The 23,930-nt window shown below is 45.2% G+C and overlaps 1 protein-coding gene and 1 long non-coding RNA gene across 3 annotated transcripts; one reads left to right on the plus strand and one right to left on the minus strand.

The window, feature by feature from the left end:
- Positions 1-1,465: 1,465 nt before the first annotated feature.
- Positions 1,466-9,172, minus strand: LOC114066703. Its single transcript, XR_003573231.1, has 3 exons — positions 9,048-9,172; positions 7,005-7,130; positions 1,466-1,497 (listed from the first exon to the last, which is right to left on the minus strand). It is a non-coding gene; the product is annotated as an uncharacterized LOC114066703 (long non-coding RNA).
- On the plus strand, positions 4,472-19,764 carry CHRNB4 (cholinergic receptor nicotinic beta 4 subunit). Of its 2 annotated transcripts, none has more exons than XM_027901591.1 (6): positions 4,472-4,546; positions 12,860-13,005; positions 14,326-14,370; positions 14,502-14,611; positions 16,391-17,363; positions 19,400-19,764. In XM_027901591.1, exons 2-6 carry the CDS (start codon positions 12,892-12,894, stop codon positions 19,538-19,540), a joined length of 1,383 nt encoding a protein of 460 aa, XP_027757392.1. In that variant the 5' UTR covers positions 4,472-4,546; positions 12,860-12,891; the 3' UTR covers positions 19,541-19,764. The 2 variants fall into 2 exon arrangements, with proteins under 2 accessions (XP_027757392.1, XP_027757393.1); XM_027901592.1 differs by lacking the exon at positions 4,472-4,546 and adding an exon at positions 8,494-8,542.
- Positions 19,765-23,930: the final 4,166 nt, after the last annotated feature.

The following is a 23,930-nucleotide window of genomic DNA, read 5'->3' on the forward strand; positions in this document are numbered from 1 at the left end:
AACTAAAAGAACTAGAAAGAGAGGAATGTCAGTGTTTTAAAAAACGCTGGGAAAGGAAATCAGTGTCAATGAGAGACTGGGAGCATTTCACCTCAGGATATCTCCAGTTCAGTGCCAGCAACGTTTACAACTTGCTCAAAAATCAAACCATTTTGGCTGGAAGGATGACAACATGTTTACAAAAAAGAAAAAAAAATCAGCCAGAAAAATCCTCAAGAAATTAGCTCAGCCTTGATCTGGCCTGACCTGTCTGGTTTTGTGCCAATCCCACTCAATCAACTACTCCTTCTGCCTCAAGTGGGACTGTACCAAGAATATCACAGACACAGTTGCAGCCTAGTCCAAGTGGGATGGCTTTTGTTCCTTTGCATGTTGGATGCTTCAGACTGCCACAGATCAGGAGCAGATGGAGCATAGATTGCTCTGGATAGAACTCCAAATAAGTCTTTGGCTATGCAAGACACATAGATAGTCTCTGGAGACCCAATCCCGGAGCAGAAATTGTAAAGTTCCAGCTGAAGTCTAAAAATACAACACCTTTACTGACAAGCAAATGTCTCCCATGCTCATATTTAGCTCCTGTCCACATTCAGAGTGACTGCTGTTAAATTTGATATGACAACACATTGGTTTTGACCACACACTGGGACAGACATGTCACAAACCTGATCTGACACAGGTTTTATGGACAGCAAGGGAGGAATCTCACACACGTACCCAGGTTAACTATACAGGATAAAAAAAACCCCAAACAGATCAGGCAGTAAGACAGATGCTTTGTTAACTACCTCATATGAACTACTTAGGAAACAAATAAATTACCCAGTGAGTCAGATCTACTACCTTCTGAATGAAATGTTTTATCTACTCAATCAGATACATCCTCTCCCCAAACACAAACACAGGCAATGTGCCACCTGCAGGAACTGCAAACAACCACCAAATGGGATCAATCTGTCACAGCGGTTTGCTGGGGAGGAGGACCCAGTCTGTTATTCACCATCAGCACCTCACCACAACCAATCCCCTGCTCCCCCCTCAAAAATATCAGTAATTCGTGTGGGTTTCCTTGCTTGGAGAAAACAAACGACTCCCGAGCCCTCACAACTGCCACGAAGGATCACAGAGCCCAGGAGTGGTTACAAAACTGAGCCCTCCTAATGATTTCCTCTCAGTCACCACCGATTACACCCCCCCAGCAGAATCCCAAGACGTCGCTAATGATGGTGGAATCTGTCAGCGTGTGAGATGCCACGAGACTCGGTGAATTAAGCCCCATTATTGCCCTAAATTATAGATAAATTTCTCCCTCGCCTTGGTGATTTGCAACATATTTTGTCTGCGGGGCGGTCAGATGATGTCAGCACAAATTACTGCTCTCCACACGGCGCAGATGAGAGAACCAGAGGCACTAAAGAGACTTACCAGACCCAAATCTGAAGAGACAGAAGGAACTGCTTCCTATGACTTGGAAATAACAAATTCTGCTGTGGGGTGCTGGGTAAGGCAGAAGTAAAAAAACTTAATTTGGGATATCGGTGTAGCTTCAAGAGCTTGATATACCTAAAAAGAAAAACTGAAATTCGGATTCTTGCTCTGAATTACCAAAAATCCCCAAACAATAGAAGTGCCTGTGTTTAGACGCTCATATCTCTGCATTAAATATTTACTGATGTGCAATGCTGAGATATTAGGCTACTGTGTAGCAAACTAGGGAGCCCAATTTTCGGTTTGGAAAAGTAATGAATATACAGGGTCATTTAGGGTGTCTTTCTAAATGGTTTCCCGTTCTTTTAGTTTTTCCTGGTAGGCCCAAGTTGAAGGAAGGGCAGAGGAAACATTACTGGTTACATATTTGAGGAAGGTTCACAAGTTCTGTGGGAGGCAAAGTTTGCACATCAAGTAATATAAGCAGAGAAAAAACCCAATACGTGGCTCTATAAAGTTTTTTGTTACTTGGTATACAAACACTTCATTTACAAACCCAAGCCCCGGTAATTGCCTCGTTATCCGGCATAATTTTCACGATGGCCCTGCCGTGCACCGGCAGCCAAGCTCTTGGTTGCCATCTGCTGTTCCTGCTTTTTACGCGTCTCCACTTTCGTACAAATCTGCTCCCAGTGGCTGCTCCTTCCCCAGCTCAGCGGGAATAGAAGTCCCACATTAAAACAATGAAGTTTGGAGCCCCTCTCTGGGCAAAAATTAAGGCTGTGCCTGCATCTCCACCTGTGTTTTCACTTCCATCCCTCCCTGCACGGGAGCAGGAACAGATCTGACTTCACCCAAACACCTCCAAGTGGAGATTTCGTGCATCGTGCACTCCCATATTTATTTTATCTCCCTGCACATCTGTCCTGGCTGCATTTCTTTACATTTAGAAAGTTTCATTTTTCAAGAGTTTGGAGAGATCAAATACTCCCATGTTGTACATTAAATACAATCTCACTTAACTATCTCTCCTGTGCTGCACCAGCAGTCTGGGGACTTAGAAACTGCAGAAGCCTGAAAAATGGAAGTTGGATGTCCAACACCTTACCAGGCTTCTGCCAACCCTCAGCCTGCTTTTAACAGTCCTCACTCCCAGGTAGTGATGGGGCAGGTTGTTGTCCAAGATGTATTGACCACCTTAGCCATATCTGGATCTCGGTCTTTAAGGAGAAGGAAAGCCAGAAGGGATTCTGAAGTTAAAAGGCTGTCAATGATTCCTAGCGCTGCCAGGTTTAATCCACGGCAGACAAACCCAGCGTCCTTTTCATTCACTTGTTAATTAACAAACAAAAGCCTATTCGGTGGTAGAGGTGTAAATGTGGCAGCCAAAGTACTACAGGGCTCCCCTGCGTTTTGATGATTCTTTTTCATTCCTTGCCCTCCAAGCCTTTCACAAATCAGTTCATTCTTTGCCAATCCTTATCTCTGCTTTCCACCTGGGGAAATGGAGCAGTGCAGCCTAAAACCCTCTTTTTTCCTGCACTTTTGGAATCGGCTCATTTTGAAATGTAGCAGTTCCAAATAAAAAGGTGAAGCTCAAACAGTAGAACTGCCATTCACTCTCCTCCTGCTCCTCCACTTGGAGGGACGTGCAGATACAGAAGTTGTGATTTCCTCCCTCATGGGTGTGAGAGTGAAACCTTTGGACTCTGCCACGGACAGTTATGGGTTTGTTTTATTTTAGCCACACAAGTGACTCAGAAGATTAATCCACAAATGCCAATGCCTCATCCTGAAAGCCCCAGTGCACAAAAGAGCCATTCCTGTCCTGGCAGGGGCCCAGCACAGAGCTTCCAATCCTGGAACTTACATTGTTTTACATTGTTTTTTTTTACTTCAAAAAGTAAGAGCCCCCAAAAATGCCTATGCCCCACATAGGAACACACTGCTTTTGGTCAGGATGTGCACACATTTAGCCCCTTTTTTTTTTACTAACTTTATGCAAAATGCAGGCATTGCAGGAATGGCTATAGCTTCATTTACAACGTGGTCAAAGAATGCGTTGACTGCTGCCCTGCAACAAATCTCAAAGCATGTGAAAGGAAGCAAAAGAGAACAATAAAAAACAAAAGCATCAGCTCCAAAATAGCATCCTCCAGCTGCTGCTTTGGAGAACCCTCTGGCCTGGTTACACCCTCAGTACTCTACAAACACAGCACACCTGTCAGCTGACACAGCACATGGTGACAACTTTCAAAAATCAACCAAAAAAAGGAAAGCGTTGTTTTTCCAGGCGTGGCTTTGTCTGCCATCAGAGCAGAAAGGTGGCTTTTCGTTCGTCCCTAATAATTCATATTTTGAGCATGAAAACTGGAATCACATCCATTGCTAAAGAGTTACTATTACTAACATTGTCCCAGTGCTATCAGTGGCAATTCTCTGGAACATTTTGTGGGTTTGGAGCAGACTCTGATGTTTGAAATCCTAAAAGAGTGTTATTTACCTGACAATTTGGCAGCATCCACAGCTCTGTTTAGCACTGCCATTTGCAGTTGTGCCATCAAGGCAGCTGGTGTTGTGCCTGAAGGCATCTTATCACACATACCTGTAACAAACTGCTTCGAATCCATCTGGCAAGGCAAAGGGAACTACAGAGGTGCTACAGGAAACAGATTTTATGACATAATTACCACACAGATATAGTCCATCTCTGTAGGGTAAGCCTCTGGATGAAAACTAGTCCTCCAGTGTAAAGCATCTACTAATCCAGAAAGAGCTCCCTAAATTCCAAAGCTTTAGATGACAACAGACTAAATATTACACATATCCTTGCCCTTCCCACTGATTCCTGCGAACAGTTGTGAGGATACAGTTAAGGCTCATCCAGCTGACAGTTACTGGAGTTTTGTTTTGCCTTGCAGATTTTAAACTGGGCTACACCACAGCACTGTTAAACGAAGCTGCAACGGTGCAACTTAATCCAAAAACATCAGCACCGGAACGACTGAGCCATCACCCCCTCTAACAGGACTGTAAGTGCAGTTGTAAGGAAAAGAATTCCAGGGATGCAGAATGTTGGCTCCAGTACAGCAGTTCCAATGAGCTCATCTAGATACCGGTGAGAAGGGAAAACCAGGATTTTACCTGCAGAGCCTGCTGGATATTTGCAGAAGTCACTTGTAAGAAGCTCCATTCCTCAGCCAGGGAAGCCTTGCTGCTGCTGACACGAGCCAGGACTTTGGCAGGTACCATTAAGTTCACTCAGGCATGAGGTGATAGGAAAAATACCTGCCATTAGTTGACATTTTCTGTAGTAATTTTCAAGCAGAATGTGACAGCTGTTCTGCTCGTGCAGCAGTCAGTCTGTCAGTCCTACGTGTTCTGTAGGGTCACTATTTAACCAGCCAATTTGAAGCCTCTTACCAATCTAGTTTAGTTGTGACCTCAGCCCTGAACTCAGTATGGCAATTAATGGAAACTTATGGTGCCTTTCCACCTGGAAGCACTGATTTTTGCAGCAAACTGCCTGCACCTGCACTTGTCCCATTAAGGAATCTGGCTACACCCCAGGCTGCTTCCCCTCTAAAAGCTCCAGCATTGCTGACTGGTTCTTTTTTAATGCAAGCAGCAGCTTGAAATCAGCGTGATAAATCCACAAAAAACGGGGACTGCCACTTTCCCTGGGCACTCGAATATCTTGCATTCCTCATGCATCTAAAGAGCTCTGACACCCCAAGGCACGCAAAGCATTCCAGCACCAGGAACAGCCCCCCAGCCAGTTTGGGGTGGATGGCTCTCTGCCAGGCTATTCCCACGCTTGCACAGTGCATTAACATGCAAACCCAGAAAATCACATGTGCTAATGTCTATTAAAAAGAGTTTTCAGGACCTGAGCCTGATGAACAAATGGAATCCTGCAGCATCACTGTGGGGGAAAGGATTGCAGAGCACAAGGGATGAAGGGAGGCCTTGCGTGCTCTGTCAGAACACAAGAACACAAGTGGATGGCAGAGGAAGGAACGTGGCCAGTTGTGGTAATTCTGCCTGTCCACCTCGGTTCAGCAGCCAAACCAGTGCAAGCAGTGCATGAGCCGTGACCCTGTGATGACCCCCAGCTCCAGTGAAGCAATCCCAGCCTATTTTGTTATCCTTGAGCTGCTGCTCAGTTTGCAAGCACCAAGCAGCGTGGATGGCACAAGCAGGGTGACTTCAGGGGCCTCGCATCTGCTTCTTCTGTAACCGCTGCACCGGCACAGGGGCCGCGTTGGCAGATGGAAGATTTGCCTTGGGGGAGGAACAGGTCAGACATCAGAGAGTAAAAAATGCAGCAGCAGCTGCGTCTTCCCTCTCCAGCAGGCTGGTGCTTTGCTCAAACATCCCCTCAGCTCTGGAGAGCAATTCCCTGCACGTTATGAAACACAAGCCTGCCTGCCCAGCAGGCTCAGGAGTGCAGCAAGGGCTCTGACCCCACAAGCCTCTGACAAGGGACAAGCAAAGTGAGAAGCAAAGAGCAGAAAGCTGGGGACAAACACCGCTTGGCACACACCTCGCAGGGTCTGTGACTGCTTCAAGGGGGCAGTTTTCTGAGAGCTCCTTTTCTCCTTGCTGGTAATTAAATACTGGAGAAGGACACAGGAATAGTGTTGTATTTTCATGCAGTTAAGTCTGTTCACAGGTACTCGCTGGGACTGCACTGGCTTTTTTCATCCACGTAGATGACTTCTCCTGTTTGTCTCACTGAAACCATCCTACTCCCCCTCAGATCCCACAGTATTGAGAATCATAGAATAATTTGGGTTAGAAGGGACCTTTAAAGGTCACCTAGTCCAACCCACCCCTGAAATGAGCAGGGACATCTTCAACTAGACCAGGTTGCTCAAAGCCCAGTCCAACCTGACTCTGAATGTTTCCTGGGATGGGGAATCCACCTCCCCTCTGGGAAACCAGTTCTGGTGTTTCAACAGCATCACTGTAAAAAAATTCCTTCCTCAGATCTAGTCTGGATCTACCTCTTCTGGTTTAAAAACATCACTCCATGTCCCATTAAAACAGCATTTACCACCTTAAGGTCCCCTCAGAGCCTTCTCTTCTCCAGGCTAAACAATCCCAATTTAGACCAATTCCAGTGAAGGGATAGTGAAAAAGAGGGAAAAGGGATTGATGAAAGCAGAAAAATGACTGGAAATAACAGGTAGGAGCTAGCATAGGTGATCTCTGACACCAGGCTCAACTTAATACTTCTGAGTGTACAGAAATCATCAACCATCAATTCCTACGTAGTCCATAAAACACTGCATGTATATATATATATATATATATATAAATGTTCAGAAGTTATAAGGGATGAAAGTTGAGGGGTTTTAAGTTAAAACCACTATAAAACCTGAGAGATTATAAAAGAGGGTATTCTATTAAAGGTATATAAGGAAAAGTATTAAAGGTACAGGGAAATTGGCTGAGATTGCAGGTGAAGAAGGGTGAGAACATTCAAGCCATTCTCACAGTAGAAGGCTGTGAACTTTTATTTAAAGAACAGCTGGGAATCCTCAGTGGAGGATATGGCACAGCTGACATACCTGGAGTTTTCAGAGTAAGGGAAGGCAGCAGCACGAGCCACTTCATCAGAGCTGATGTGACAACTTGTTTCACCCAAACAGAAGTCCACACAGTGCTTTTCCATTTGTCTCCCTGAATCCATCCTCCTAACCCAAAGAAATGAGCCAGTAATAATAAATAGTCTGTTCAGAGAAGTTCCTCAGATTGTACACAGCACAATTACCACAAATTTTCGTAGGGTCTCTCTGTGTATTGGGCTACCTCCTTCAAGGACAACGCAGTAATAACATACTGGGAAAAGGAGGTGGCTAAAACCTCTAGGTTAAGGCAATGAGTTGTTCAACACTGTACTGACAGCTTGCCTAAAACCAGCAGCAGGTGACCTTCTCCAAACAACCCCAGTCAGGTGGCAACTGTGCCAGGTGCAGAAGTGTGGTGTGTTATGCTGAGAAATCAGGAGTGGCTCCATCCCAGCCAGGGTTGATGGGACAAGAGCAGAGCTGCATCCTGTGGCCAGTTGAAGCAGAGAGGAACCTCAATATGGAGACAAAACAATATTTAGAAGATTAACACCCTTTTTTTTTTTTTTTCCATACAGGACCTCAGGCTGGATAGAAAATATCCAGAGACTATATAAGATAAATACAAGATAGACTACAGTGCTTGCAGAGGGCACATCAGATCTTCCTGCCCCTTCCTTCTACTCAAATCCTCCCATGTGCAAGTCCCGTAACAAATGACACCCTACACTCTGCTGAACCCTTCAGCTTTAAAAGATGAATTTTATGGGGTCTCTGATGCTCCTCTAGAGTGCCTTTTTGGCTATTGCTACTTCACAACAGGTTGCTTTAGGTTTCTTTAAAAAAAAAAAATCCCCTCGGATGCTAATGACAAATTCTCTGTTCCTCCCCTGCTGCTCCCAGAAAGCTTTTTTGGAGCTCTGTTTTAAAGAGATCAGACGGGTGGGCCTTGGAGTGGGAAAGGGTTGGCAGCAGGCAATAAACTTTCTCTCCTGACACAGAAAATTACCCTCTGCTGGGGCTTTAAGTTACGACACGTCTTTCACTAGCGGGTTTTTGGGGCACAAAGTTGTATCGAGGTTTTTGTGGCACGAAGTTGTGTCCAGCTTTTCCCACCCAGCTATTCCCACCCACTGCACTTACTAACCAGAAAGCCTTCTAAATGTTATCTAGCAGCGAGAACTGTGCTTTGCACATCACCTTCCTTCAGCTTGCCCTTCCATTTCCCCTTTTCCCACGTTATCCCATTGTTCCCCTCTCCTCCCGCGCTTCCCCCCTCTTCGCAAAGCTCTTTAAGCAGCTGCAAAGGGGGAGGGACCGCTCCGCTCTCGAAAACTCCACTTTGCCGAGCGCTCCCGGCGGGTTCCTCCCGCGTCCGTCTCTTTCCCAGGCGTTTTCATCCCTCCGAGATTTCAGGTTTGCTTTTGCATCTCTTCCCTCGCGCATCCCGGACAATAACCCACCTCTGCCTGTCGCTGTCAGGAGGAAAATGTACAGCCTCTTGCTGTTTGTGATGATGGGCTGCCTTTGTTTGAACGGTAAGTGACCTTTTCTTTCGGGTGCAGTTTGGGAGCAGCGATGGCTCTGGGGGCCGGGAGGCAGGAGCGGGATAAAAGCTCACCGACAATTCGGAGCTGCCACCTCGGGAGGTTTTGCAGGCTTCGAGAGGAGGCATAAAATCGAGTGTTCTAGTGTTGTTTTGGGGCTTTTTTTGGGGATCTGCAAATGCACTGAGGTGGCTACGGACAGACAGTTATATCGGATGTAAAAGGACAGAACTGCAGGAGATGGCAATAATAATCACTGAATGTTATCCCTTTAGATATTCCCAGGATCATCCGTGATAGGAAAAGCAGATGTTGTGCTGAGGGTGAAAAAAATGAGCCCTGAACCATAAATGAGGCAGATCTCATCCCTCTACAATTATTTGCTCAAGCTCCTGTATTTTGCGAAGTTCTTCCTCCCTAATTATTGTTATTAGCACGTAAATAGTTTAAATTAAGTTGTAATATATAAATATATGCTAAAACAAAGCAAACATACCTTTTCTTCGGCCTGTCAGGATTTCTTCCATGTGTTTTAGCCCACACGAACAGCCTGACAGCAGCAGGAAATAGTGCATTTACCATGGGAGCTTCTTCCCACGGAGAAACTCCCGTGAAGTGTTCTCAGAGCAAGTGGCTGAAAAATCAAACCAAAACAAAGATCACACATTTCCCATTATTACCTATTCATCCCAGAGTTGGTTTTTTTTTCCTTATATCACTGAAAGGTAACTTTATAAAGCATCTGCTTTCTAACAAATGAATAGTGAGAACCCACTTTAGATTCTTAGTTTATAAAACCCTTTATTATTTCTTTTTTTTTTTTTTTGCATTAATCGCAACATAAAAAATTAAAAGTCTTTAAAATTCCATTGGAACAATAACATTCCAATTTAGCAGGTGTTGTTTCTGAGGGGTCAGGAAAATCTTTTTGCTCAAGAGTATCCTGAAAAGAACCAACAGCACAAAGTAATTTTAGAGAAGATAATGGAACTGTCTCATTGCTGCTTCTTGCTTGCTCTTTACTAATTACAGAAGGGAATTTGCTCTGTCCCTATTGTCCACAGAAGTGATTTGTGAGAGAGTAAAGAACTGAAATGACAACACATGCTACAATAACATTTCTAAACAAATGCTATTTCTACATTTATTTCAATAACTGAAGTCAGGGACACACAGGACACGTGCCTGGTGTTAAATTTTGAAATTTAGTGATAACAGTGGCCTTGCCTGTGTTTCTGTATTTGCTTCTTTTCTATGGAAATCACTCCCAGAAATCTGTCATCACACTGAAAACAAACAACGTAACCCAGGATAAGTTATTTCACTTCATGCATTGAAATCAGACCACGTAAAAGGGAAAGTTGGCCCAGAATGACATCTGGGGTTTTGTTCCTCCTGCTGGGAGACTGGAAGCAATTTTCCTTTAATGGCCACACTCCCAACAGAGAAACCAAACTTTCTGAAGAATGTCACTGCAGGTTCTGGGGCTCCCCTTGTCCCAGAGCAGAGGTGTGGCGTGTTCAGGGAGGCTGAAATCATTTCCCCAGCTCAGGATCCACCCCGGTGTGTTCTATCACTGCTTTCAGTGCACAAAACCACTCCAGCCCCTCATTAGGAATGTTTCCTTACTGTTTTCACCATCCTTTGTCTGAAAGCATCAGTCTCCCCTCTGCAACATCTACGCTGATCACTGCTATGTGGGAAAAAAACCCACAAAAATAAACAGTTTGGAGGGAAACTGCCCTTTCATTTGTTCCACCTCCGAGAGGAGAAAGAGGAGTTCCCAGTGCCTGGCTCCTGCCATGAAGGGCACACAGAGAGGAACCTGAACGCCCGGTAGTTTTGTTTTCATCAGGTGCCATCCGGTTAATGTGTAGATTGTTAATGGAAAGCAGATTACGGAAATGATACGAGAACCACTCGTTTTTGGTTGGGTTTCCCTTTTCCCCGATTTTGGCAGGCTCTGAGGCAGGGCACGCCTGACATCTAGTGGTGTGTGACACAGGCAGCTGAGGGACCTGAGGAGGAGCCCCTTTGACCTTTCATTCTGATTATTAAATTACAAAGACTGGCGTGGGATGCCCTTTTACGAAGGCCCTTTTACAAATTCCTTCAGGAAGAACAGATTTCTTAAAGGGATTCATGGTTGAACAAACAATTATTTAGAATTAAGTTGTGGCTTGGCTATTATTCTGCATCAAGTTTATTAAGAGAGCCAGTACCTCGAAATCTGAGCTGTTCTCATCAGACAGGCAGACCAGACGACCCTGGTTTGATTTGCAGACCAGACAATTGGGATTGCTAAAAGCAGGTTTCAGGGGAAAAACTAATTACAAACCCAGAATTAGCTTCCTGCAAATATTCTGCAATTTCTTCTTCTTCCTCTCTGTTTGGCAAACACTCTCTATGCTGATATATTTATGGACAAAGGCAGAAATACAGTGAAAACATATTTACCAATTCAAACAAGAAGTCACTGTCTTTGCTAGCAGCATTCAGTGACCAAATGACAACTGATTTATATTTGAATTTCAGCCATCTGCTTGTGTCACTTCCCTGTGCAACAGTGGGAATGTTTGTTAAAAAACCACAACGAACAAAAGCAACATAAAACCCCACCAAACCACGTAACCCAACAACTTCAACCCATATTCCCTCTTTAGCTACCACAAGACTTCTGATCTGCCCTTAAAAACACAGAATGCGGCCCCCTTTTCTTTGCAATATCAAATTTAGCTCTTCCTTGAATGCAATGCATGAGAAAAAGCCAGAATCTGGAGCAAGAATCAGCATAGTTGGAGTTTGATAAGCTTTTGATTAGGCAACTGTAATATTAAAATATCCCAGGGCAACCCAGGGTGTTTGTAACGACTGGCAGGGAGGCACAAAGCAAGTGGGAATCAAAAAAAAAACCCAAACTGACCCAACCAAGACAGATGCATTCATCCAAATTTGTCTTCCCAAATGGCCTGGGAAGTACTTGGGAAGCCCATCCTGAAGAGCAGTGTTATGGTTGAGTACCTGTGACAAAATTTGGGCTACCAGTGCCGTAGCATATGCTGTGTTAAAGGATTGAAATCAGGCCTGGTGTTCCATCTCAGCCTTTCCACAGAGCTGTTCTGAGGTGTGAAAGCTCTTTTGCATCTCTCCACTCTCTTACTGGATCAGAAACGAGAAGTTCTTGGGGTATTTTTTTAACCTGAGTGGGCTCCAGAAGAACCAAGTTTCAAGAGACTTGCTCAGCCTAAACAACTTACAGCCCAGTTCCCAAAAAAACCAGGCACCTCCTAGAAATGCACTGACTTGGGAGTGCCTGTTTGATCCTGGCCTTTGGATGCCTGCCTTTCTCTGGATCTCATGGATATGCTCCAACTTAAAAAAAAAAACAAAAAACAACAGAACAAATGAATGTACCTGTTTTAATAACACCTGTTTCCATCACCATCACAGAGCTCCACACACAGCACAACCTCTCTGGGGCAGTGCTGGTGGCAGGATGTTTACCAGACTCTCAGTCATCAGAGTTACCATGTGGTCAACAGCAGTTGGAAAAGTCCACTGGAATGGCTTTAAAAAGCACATTCAAGGACATGAGAACAGATTCAGCTCCCTCTGGGGTTTTGCTCCATGGAGAACGTTCAGGTTTGTTTGATAGTACCCTGCAGATACTGTATTTTGTAATCATTAAACTCCAGTTTTGGCAATCTAAGATTTACTTATGGTATTTGTGCTAGTCCACAAATCGGGTTTTGCTTCCACACAAACTAAGGCTTACACACTGCCTTGGGTTTCCAAATTCTGAAACAGATTCATCAGTAGCTACCAAAGAGTCCCCAGTCATTAAAAGCATCCTTCAGCTTATCCCCTGGTTTTCCATATTTAAATCAGAGTCTTTAAATTCATACCTGTACCTGCAACTTTGTCTCCTGCAGCACTAAAGAGAGAAGTCACAGCTGGACCCCCTGCCTTTGGATCTTAACATAATTCTTCCTCTACTGTTAAGAGGGTGTGTCTTTCTCTAAGAGCAATCCCCCAAGAATATATCAATCTGAGCTTCACATTTTACTGTGGAAAAACCCAGAGGGTTCCAGTTGTTCTGCTTTGATCTGTGCTCTGTGAAAGACACTTGACTTCAGCAGAACAGATGTTGGTGCAAGCACAAAATCCTTCTGCTCACACAGGCCTGCAGTGCTTGGAAAGTCAAAAGCCCTCATTATTTCGTGGAGATGATCTGAGGCACAGGGATTCTGTGATCCCTCTCTCGTGTCACTTTGGTCTCCCTTCTCTAACCCTGCTGATGCTTTACAGGGAGCACAGCAGCAGATGCTGAAGAGAAGCTGATGAACCACCTCCTGAGCCCTGACAGGTACAATAAGTTAATTCGACCGGCTGTCAACTCCTCCCAGTTGGTCTCCATAGAACTGCAGGTTTCCCTGGCACAGCTCATCAGTGTGGTAAGTTCAGATTAGGCCTTTTAATTCATTACTACCTCACTCTAACAGTCATGGTGGTGTTAGAGTGTCCCTGCCCTTTTCTCATTTGTATAATATTAATTATAGGCAGAACTCATACACTCAGTTTACTGGTTAACAAGTTACAAAGCCAGATCAAAATCTCAAGCATAAGAGCAATGAACAGTGGAATGTTGTAAAGAAAAAAACCACATTAGTTCTGGCTGGAATAGCTTATTAACATGGTTAAAACAATCCTCATGTATGCAACTCCTCATATTCAACAAAAATGACTTCAGTGTGTCTGAAAGACATTTTCACCCACAAGGTTGGCATGTTCTTCCAAGGCACAAACACATCATTGCCAAGAGAGGTGAGCATTTAGGGTTTTATATACATATATATATATATATATATATATATATACACACAAGCAGGCTGGATATGATAGGTAAAATATATTTTATATAGATATATGTATATAAATACCCAGCCTGTGTGTGTATATATATCTAGCCACAGGATACAATGCCATCTACACCAGGTGACTCTGCCAGGAGTGTTCCCTCTCTCCTGGAGAGCTCCAGCAGGCCACAGACATGCCTCCCTACACACTGCACTGTGTCCTCAGGGTTTCTGGGCATAAAAAGCAAGATGTCCCAGAGATCCCCAGTGATCAACAGCCTAAAGAGAGCAGATGAATGGGCAGGGATGGAGAACAGCACAGCTCAGTCCCCATCCCTCTCTATCCTCACTCTTCAAGCAGAAGGCAAAATTAGGCATTTTATAGGCTCTTAACAATCTGAAGCATCTTGAGGATCAGAGAATGAACTTGTTTTCCTGCAGAAATCCTTCTGACAAATCTGCTGCAGAGAGATTTCTCTTCTGGACTGCTCTCCAGAGGGACAGCAGTTGCACAGAACAGAGCCTGCCAGCTGAGAGCTTACATGGCACACCTTACATCAACCTCCCACAGCCTCGTGGAGGCCCCTCCCCGTGGCCAAAAGCACTTTCTGTTCTGTAAATCAAAGGTGGAGAAGTGGGGTGGGGTGGTGGTGATTGTTCCCCAACAGCCACACTCACTCCTGCCACAACTGCTCTTGTTAAAAGGCATGTGGAGCCCTACACTCGTGGGGTTACTACTGACCATCAGCACGTGTACAAGCCTGGCCATCTTACCTGCAGAGAAATGCCTGTAATTCACTGACCACAATCTTGCTGCACAGTTGGAGATGTGCTCAAAACCCCACTGAATAAATCTCGTTGCTGCAATAAAGTGAAACATCTCAGAGGCCAATTTTCCTCTCCGTTTTTCCCCCTCAGAACGAACGGGAGCAGATCATGACGACGAACGTCTGGCTGAACCAGGTAACCAAACCCCCCCCCCCAAGAGATGTGCGCTCTTTGCAAACCACAAATGCTTTCACTCCATCCAAGGGTTGTTCTGTCAGGGCTGGGCTGGAAAACCCCCATCCCTACCTGTGCGATTCTTCTCGTAGGAGTGGATCGATTATCGCCTGGCTTGGAAGCCCTCGGACTACGAAGGGATAAATAAGCTGAGGATTCCTGCCAAGCACATCTGGTTGCCAGACGTTGTGCTTTACAACAAGTAAGTGCAACTTCTGTAGTCCGTGCAGACAACGGGCAAACTTTTAGCCCAGAGAAACAAGCGTCAGGAACAACCAAGTTAGGTCTGATAAAATTCCAGAACTGAACTTTGTAACTCTTTGATCGCATTAACTGTGTCTGACCGAGGTACTGGCCTCAAAGATAATTTTAGTAGCTGACAATTTTGTTTGGCTTTGATTTAAGTCTCTAGCAAAGCCCTAAAGTGGATGATATAAATTTTTTGGGGGAGGGAAAAAATAATCAAAATTTATAATTTCATGATACTTTGAAAACCAATGAATTCACGAACAGATGAACATATACAGATGGGAAACCCAGGAAGTTCATATATAAATATATGAGTTAAGTCCTTGGAATCCTACTACTGGAAATCAGATTTGATGAACATTTAAAACTAGTGTATTAGTCACAAAATAATTCAGCCAGTGGATTAGGATGTACTGCCTGCTCAAAGCCTGTTCTGGTAAATTGTGCCCCTGACCTCTGCTTCTTTCTGCTACTCCCCAACGGTGATACCATTTAATGACCTGTAAGAATAGAAGGAAACAGTTATAAAAGGTTTCTTAAATGCAGACGAACAAGCCTCCCCATACTGGATATTTGCATCAGTACAAAGCTTCAAATTGAAATTTGAGGTGAAATTTGAGATGAAGGACGAGCCCCTGTCCTTCACTGCTGCTGGAGCAGAGTTTCACAGGCATCGGTGAGTGCCGAGGCAAACACGAAGCACATCCCCCTGCCCACAGCTCTGTCAGCAGCCCAGCCTCTGTCCCACAGCTCAGATGGGGCAGTCAGCACAAAAACCAACATATCCCCAGCTCCAGAGTGTGCCCAGCACTCTGTCTGGCAGTAAAGCTAACTGGGGGAGACACAGATAGGGGAGAACTAAGGTACTATTGATTTATTAAAAATGAGCTATTCATTGGCAGTGAAGTAACAACGCCCCTCACTTCTGCATCTGGTTGTTCCACTGCCTGTGTGAATTATCTGCAGGGCTCTCAGCTCAGTGCCAGGCATTCAGAACCTCACCAAGGTGAGCCCTTTCCAGAGCCAAACCTTACTGATCCAGAGAACAGCTTTAGGTGAGCCAAGCCTTGGATGCTTGTAGCGCTTCCCTGCTGAGAAAAAAATCAGCCTTAGCACTGAAATAACCCTGTTTTCCATGATGTCTTGTCACCAAACAAGGATACCACCTCAGGATATTTAATAGGTTCAACAGCCCTGAGCTGTTTGCCCAGGAGCACTGACCACTGAGTGATAATCATCTCCTCCCTGAATTAAAGGGCCCATCATAACATAGAAGACTCCCTGGTGGAAGTTCAGCAGCTGGAAGAGACACAAAGCCAAGATTGTTTGTGGGCACTAAGAACCCTGTGGCTTGTCTGTTCTGGTTTTGTAATGAGTAAACATTAACTGGAGTGACGTCCTAAATTATAAACCATATAATTACATTTCCTCTGCCCGCACTCTCCCTGCCTTTCTGACTAATGCTGCTCATCCTTATTTCCTCGTCCAAGTCATTTAGGAGTGTGCTCTGCTCTCTTAGCAGTGGCTGTGTTCCAGATCAAAGGCACCTCCATTTTCACGTGGGATGATCTCATTTTCACCCAGCCTTCAGAGACGCAGGGAGCTGTAGTTACTCCGGCAAACATTTACAAAGTGCTTTGATTTCCCTGGGAGAAACGGAGGTGTATATTTATTGTTTCATAATAATTTTATAAAGAGCTCTTCTGTCCTGAGCTGTGTTCTGTCCCCTCAGCGCGGACGGCACCTACGAGGTCTCGCTGTACACAAACGCCATCGTGAAGAACAACGGGAGCATCCGCTGGCTGCCACCGGCCATTTACAAGAGCGCCTGCAAGATCGAAGTCAAGCACTTCCCCTTCGACCAGCAGAACTGCACCCTGAAGTTCAGGTCGTGGACCTACGACCACACGGAAATCGATATGGTGCTTAAAACTTCCATGGCGAGCATGGACGACTTCACGCCCAGCGGGGAGTGGGACATCGTGGCACTGCCGGGAAGGAGGACTGTAAATCCTCTGGACCCCACTTACGTCGATGTGACGTACGACTTCATCATTAAAAGGAAACCTCTTTTTTACACCATCAATCTCATCATTCCCTGCGTGCTAATCACGTCCTTAGCCATCCTGGTGTTCTACTTGCCCTCGGACTGCGGGGAGAAAATGACCTTGTGCATCTCCGTGCTGCTCGCCTTGACTGTGTTCTTGCTGCTGATCTCCAAAATCGTCCCCCCCACGTCTCTCGACGTGCCGCTGATGGGGAAGTACCTCATGTTTACCATGGTACTGGTGACCTTCTCCATAGTCACCAGCGTCTGTGTCCTCAACGTCCACCACCGGTCTCCGAGCACCCACACGATGCCCCCCTGGGTCAAGGTGGTTTTCCTGGAAAAGCTCCCGGCCTACCTGTTCATGAAGCGCCCGCAGAACAATCCCCCCCGCCAAAAGCCCTGCCACTGCAAAAAGGCAAAAGCAGAGCAGCCCTGTATGGAGCCAGTTGACTTCTACAAGAACTCCACCTATTTTTTGAATACAGCCCCTGCCAAAAAATATGAGATGAAAGTCTCTGAGACACTCGACAGTGTCAGCAGTCACCGAGATTTCAGGTTGAGAACAGGCACGAAATTTTCCCCTGAAGTCCAAGAGGCAATTGATGGAGTCAGTTTTATAGCAGAGCACATGAAAAGCGATGACAACGACCAGAGTGTAAGTAAAAGTGAGAAATCATCCCCATCTTTCCAAGCTTCATCTCCTGTCCTCCTCTGTAACATGCTCCTCCTCAGAAAGCGTATTTTAACCCTCAGGTTTTCAGAGAGATTCTAGACATAGCCTGTAAGGGGAAATAATTCTTGCCATTAAAGAACTTAATGAAGGGCCATTTGGTAACTGCAAATACTCTCCTGACAAGCAACATGGCTCTTTCTACAAAGAGAGTTTGTTGATGGCTCAGGAAGTCATGAAACACCCTTGAAAAAGCTGTGTTGTCACATTCAAGTAGTGCTTGGCAGGGGAAGAAAACCATGTTCCAGGTTAGAAAAAGACTATTTTTCTCCATTGTATTATTCAGTAAGATTGTGATTTAACCCATGGCCAGGCCAGGTTAATCAGAAACTGTATCTTCAGCTCCAGCATTTATTTCCCTAACTGGGCACAGCAGGATTTAGTAGAATTTACAAAAGCCTTTGCAAACACCCTCTCTGGGTCAGACACCTGCCTAGAGATGGCAAACACGAGGGCTAGGATGAAAATAATCCTAAAGCCAGCAGAGCTGATACTTCTTCCACCCGAGTTAAATCAGACTCATTAATGGTTACGAGAAATACTTTCTCCAGGACACATTTAAGCAGTTGCCCTGCTCACAGGGAACCAGCTGGAACACTGGAGCTGAGATAATACCCTGGGGATAATGCTTGGAAAACTCAGATGGCTCCCAGTTTTGTTCAGACAGGCACCCATGGGTGGAAAGAACCCTCTTCATACCCACCAGTGTTCTCTGTCTGACCCAGATCCCACTCAGACTGCGGGTTCTTCATTCCTTTTGTTCTCCCCCCTTCCTCTAACAAGCAGATTAAATAAAGTCTGGTTTCTGATCCGGCAGAAGTCCCTTGAGGAGGACGCTGCTGAGTAGTTCATGTTTTCTATTAGCTGAAATTACTGTCAATATAAATAAAGAAGTTGAGCCATTAACATTAGGCACGAGCTCGTAAACACTGGAGCTGACTGAGCAGCAGCAGATTTCACAGAGCAGAAAAAAGGGCTCTAACAGCTCAGAAATCCTTGCAAGAATGTGTTGCACGCCAAAGGATGTGCAAAGCTTGCAACTGATAGTAAGAGCAATTTTCAAGGGTGTTTTATACATTAAAACTTCATTTAAAGCTTTTCACATACGACCCTCCAATATTAGATATTGTTTTTCTAGATTCATAACTTTCTTCTCTGCTTCCTTCCCTCATCACCACGCTCTGATAACAACTGTTCATGTACATTCATACAGTCTGATTTCAGAAGAGTCCCCTTTCCATCAGCAGCAGTGGAAATTAAAAGTGTGCGCTGAAGGAAAAAATACGTAATAATCTAATAGAAGACGTGAGACAAGTGACATCATCAGTGTGAGGATGTCCCACATGTAGCTGGAGTCGATGAGGGAGGAAAAAAAACATCCCTGAGATACAAATGGAGGTTGATGTATTCCACTTTTACAGCAACAGCCTGACAGTCACTTCAGTTGGAGACAAAATCTAAGGCTGTGGCTTTCCCAGACAGCACATGCAAGGCAAAAAAGGGGTTTTAATAAAAGCGACAGTATTAATATGCATTAAAACCCTTGATTAAGATGACTGCTGATAAGAAAAGAATCCTGAAGCTAACCTCGTTTAACAGCAGTAAACACCATCTATTTTTGCCCACTGAGATAAACAGCATCTGCAAACCAAAATTAAAGGGAAAAAAAAATCCTTAATGGGATTAAACTGTGGGTCCTTCAGGATTGGCTTCCACCAGGCAGCATCAGGACCTGATGCATCCAAGAAGGCTAAGAAATATTCACTGTGCTTTTGTTTTCCTCCACTGCTCAGAATGCTTGTAAGAGAAAAATCCCTTACCAAGCCTAAAGTCAGTTTATTCCCTGAACCTTGAGATCTGCTTCCTTTTTATTTTCATGAACAGAAACTCACCATTAGCAAGGGGGAGACCAAAATAACATGGCAAATTGCTAATATCTTTTAACTGGCTTTTTCTTGCAGGTCATTGAAGATTGGAAGTATGTTGCCATGGTAGTGGACAGGCTGTTCCTCTGGATATTTGTCCTTGTTTGTGTCCTGGGGACTGTTGGGTTATTTCTGCAACCCCTTTTTCAAAACCACACTGCTGCCATGAACCCTTAGAGCTGTCATTTAAAACTGGCAATATTTACACAAGGGTCGGGTCCCGTTCTACTCTCAGTTCCCCTCTGTTAAATCCACAGAGATGCCAAGTGAGTTGCACTTCCATCCCTTAGGGTGGGGAAAAGGAAAGTAGAACTTGGCTTACTGTGATAAGAAAAAAAAATACCCCAAACAAGCAGAAAACTGAAATTTTTTTCCAGTGAGTCCAGTACTTCTGGTGATATCTTGGCTGAACGTTACAGAAAAAGGCTTTTACTGTACAACATGCCATTCTGGCTTATTATTATTATTGTTATTGTTATTATTACTATATTTTAAACACATTGCCTTAGGAAGGATCTTTTCTTTCCTTCGAATACTGCAATTTCCCTGATTCGAAGAAGGTATTGCTGTGAAATCTATTTCCTTCAGATGCATCAAAACAATTTGTGTCTGATTTTATAAAGAACTTTACAAGTGGGTTTGATGCTTCAGCCTGAGCCTAGAAGTAAAAACACACTTCTGAGGTAACCACTGGCAAGGTTCTCACCTTGCCATCCCTGCCAGCTGATCCATCAACAACAGCCAAATTAATGGATGATAAACAAACACCAAGATAATACTCTGGTCATTGATGAAATACAAATAAAACATGAATTTTTTTCCTTTATATAGATTTGGTCCTCAAATGTTCCTGCAGCTTTAAACAGCTCATGTCTCTGGGGGCTCAAATACATTTTAATGATTCAGGCTGAGAGCTCAGGAAAGCAACTGGAGAAGGCAACAAGAATGAGAAGACACCTGAGAACACACAGACCTGGGTGTTTTTCTGGGGAGATTTTAATGTGGATTTAAGTCTAATCCTCAACAAATTAGTTAGGGAAGCACTCAAGGCATGTGGAGCCTCAAAGGCTTGGGCAAAGGACAGGTGGAGGCTCCAGACTCCCATCACAGGACAATCCCACCCCAGTTTGTTCCAGGGAACCTGCAAGAAGAAAAGTGGGCTCCTGGCTAACCTCAGCTTTTCCTTGGGGTGTTGTCAGGACACAACAATTGTACCACCATTGATCAGCACAACTAACGATTGGAGAACAAACTGGTAAAATTCTCTACTGCTTGGGAAGGGGATTTGAGGCTCACCTGTCCCAGGGGAGGATCAGCTGACACCTAAACCCGTGTTCTTCCACAAGTCGCAGATGACAACAGTTCCAGATCTGTTTGCCTTCATCCAAACTGAGCTGGATCTCCCCAGGGCCTGAACACTCCTGCATGGCCTGGGGCCCAGCAGCCTGGGAAGGACAGGGTGAAAAAGCATCACAAGTGGGGTGTGTGACGCTCCCTGAGGTCATGTGTTAGAAGAAGGAAGGGTTGTCAGACTGTCACCCTGCCTTCCAATCCCCTTCCTCTCAGCACTGTGACTGCGTCCAGCACAGGCAGGGCAGCAGGTGGTGGGTAAGTGCAGGACAGCCCTCCTGGTGCAGGTACACCCTGTGATCAGCCAAGCTGCCACATCCTGCTCTCACAGCAGGGCACAATGTCCTGGCCACCTCCCCAAACATTACCTGTTCTGGACACTCCCGGGGTGACTAGTGGGTGGGGTAAAGGCAAACCTGCTTTCCCTGCCTTAAATGTTTCCTTCTCCTTTTCAGACCTAGAGAGCAGAGCTGTCTCTCTGCAGGCAACTGAACCAACAGCTGTGAGAGGAGATGAGATGAGATGGGGCACAGGCAGCCCCTGGGAGCAGAGGGGTACCCTCCCAATGCAGGTTATATATATATATATATATATATAAATATGTATAATCCTCTGTGTTAGGTTATAGCACAAGCACAGGTGAATACACATCCCCAGCTGCTAAACAGCTTCTTCTGCTGACGGAGAAGCCACAGGGAAGGCAGAGCAGCTGCCAGCGCTGTGAAGACAGTGTAAAGGTGAAGGCCCTTTAAAGATCAAAATAACCCTGCCCAGTGAATCTGAAAGAGGCAGCACGGATTAAACGCTGTGAGAGACACTGCACATTCCCTCAGGGCAGAACGGGGAGGGACTCACCCTCCCAAGCAACCAAAGATTCACCAAGCCTGCCCTGGCCCCTGCAGTCCCCCCAGATGACACCTGTGCAGAGCAGAGACCCCTCTCTGCCATTTCCATCAGCACCAACAGCACTGCTGGCTCTGTCCCCTCCTCACCCTCTCACCAAAATTTACTCTTCCACCCAGTCCCTTCTCCTTCTCATCCCCCCCCCCTCACTGCCTGAGCCCCGGTGCTCCCAGCTCGGAGCCGGCTTCTCCTCATGAGCAGTGAGAGCACTTGGCTCTGGAACCACAGCCTTCAGCTGCATTACCCTCAGCACACACAAAAGTTGGAGACAGGATTTGGCAGCTCAGCTAGCACAGAGTGCAGGCAGATGAAGGCCTCAGACTTGACAAAGCCAGAAAAAGCTTTCCAAAGGCACATGGCTGGCCCCGGGGAGATCCCTGTGGAACACAGGAACGGGCTCCGCTGCTTTCTGTGCGCTCCTTGTTTAATCACGACTGAAACGATGTAACCTCTCCTAAACCACCACTGTGTGGTGAAACATTCCCAGAAATAATTCAATCCACAGATTTCCATCTTCAGATTGCAAAAATTTCACCCCCAGTCCTGAAATCCTGAAAAATCTGCCCCCCCTAAAAACCTGTGGTTTCAAAGTGGTAAATACTATTTTCACCTAACCCTCAGCAGCTCCACCTGTGTAATACATAGCACTGTTCCCAGTTTGACTTGTCAAAGGATCACAAGGTTTTCCACTTTGGTTTTCTTGGCAAAATTTCAAAAATAAAAGATCTCCAGAGAAAAGGAAACATCACAAATGTCACCTTGCAGGCAAATAGGAATAATATCCCCGTTCACCAAACAAAATAAACTTCAACATTTCCACTTTTCATTTAAAAAAAAAGTAGACATTCAAAACGTATTTCACACTAAAACTGTTTTTTGATGGCAGTGTGCAACCAGTCTGCTTCCCTAGCAGTGAGGAAAAGCCTCTGTTGGCTCTTTCCCCATTCCCCACCATTACAGATTTCCCAGGATATTCCAAGTTGGAAGGGACCCACGAGGATCATCAAGTCCAACTCTTACATGAATTACAAAACTTTTTAATGCTGACCAATCCTGCCTTCCATCAGAACATGGAGAAATGCCACCACCACCACCACACACACACGTGCCACCTGCATCCAGGTGCATTTATTTGGGACTGTTTCTGCACCCCTGCAGCCACAGCAAACTGGGAACAGCAGCAGTGTTGGATTTTTAAAGAGGGACCATCAATACCCCAGCAAAGGTGAGAAAATATTCTTTCCTTCATTACCTGAGTCGCTACCTGAGCGTGTTTATTAAAAAGCAAAGGCTGCACAGTTGGTTTCTGCAGATCTTCTTGGGTGGATCAGCTTCCCCCTACCCAGACAAATTCTCCTTCTGTGGAGTTCTGCAATGCAGTCATGGTGACGTGTTCTCATCACATCACTCTCCCTTAGCCATAAAAATAATCCTACCACAATCCTGAGCTGATTTCACCAGCAACTCCAGGATGGGATGCTGGAAACAGAACATCTGTGCCACATAAACACCACTGAAAATTCCAGTAACGAGGCAAATTAAACTGAAGTACCTGTGTCTCTTGATGCAATGGCTCTTTGCATCCTGTGCAGATCAGATGTTTCCAAATTCTCCAGGTTAAGCACTGACTTTTGGGGAACACGAGTTTAGGATATTATCTTTGAAGCTTTAACTCGTTTCTAGCTGGGAGTAAAAAGAACAGACAGAAATCTCAGTTATAATGCTGCTTACAGCAAGGAAGCAGAAAGGGAAGGCATTTAGTGGCAAGGTCCTGGAAAGGCAAAGACAAAAGTATCCACAAAGGGTTAAGTTAAAAGACCAAGCAGCTGAGTCCTCTGGAAAAAAAGAAAAAAAAAGAAATAAAATCAAATGGACAGTAAAGCCTATTTCCTCCAAGCTAATAGAATTACAGAAATTATCATAAGAGCATGTGTCTGGGGACAGAGTGAATGATGCTCTGAGAGACAGAGCTAACAGGATAAACAAGTTCCGTGCCAGGAGCTGACCCCAGCCTGGTGCTCTTTCTCCCAGTGTTACCTCCTAACACAAAGCAAAGTGTTTACCACTCCCCAAGAGCAGGGAGTGAAGCACCTCTTGGTGCAGCTCCTGTCCCACAGGGCTTCCAGAGCTCTCTCTCTCCCCCTCCCTCCCTCCCCACAGATGAGTGCAGCTGTGTAAGCCCTGCATCATCTGCTCACCAAGGGCTAGGGGCACACAAAAGGTGGCAGAAGTTAACAAGGAAGCTGATGGGCATCTGGGGAACGAGGCCCTTTGTAAATCGTGATTTTATGACTGAACTTCAAACGCAGCTCCC

Source organism: Empidonax traillii, unplaced genomic scaffold (assembly GCF_003031625.1).
Source record: "Empidonax traillii isolate 1590-97213 ecotype Southwest subspecies unplaced genomic scaffold, ASM303162v1 scaffold800:size294262, whole genome shotgun sequence".
Lineage (NCBI taxonomy): Eukaryota > Metazoa > Chordata > Aves > Passeriformes > Tyrannidae > Empidonax > Empidonax traillii.

Excerpts from the sequence above, each read along its gene's own strand:
- CHRNB4 (XM_027901592.1), top strand. The coding sequence starts at position 8,494 with ATGTACAGCCTCTTGCTGTTTGTGATGATGGGCTGCCTTTGTTTGAAC. Across the intron at positions 14,612-16,390 it reads GACGTTGTGCTTTACAACAA|CGCGGACGGCACCTACGAGG; the intron begins GTAAGTGCAACT and ends CTGTCCCCTCAG. Across the intron at positions 17,364-19,399 it reads GCGATGACAACGACCAGAGT|GTCATTGAAGATTGGAAGTA; the intron begins GTAAGTAAAAGT and ends TTTTTCTTGCAG.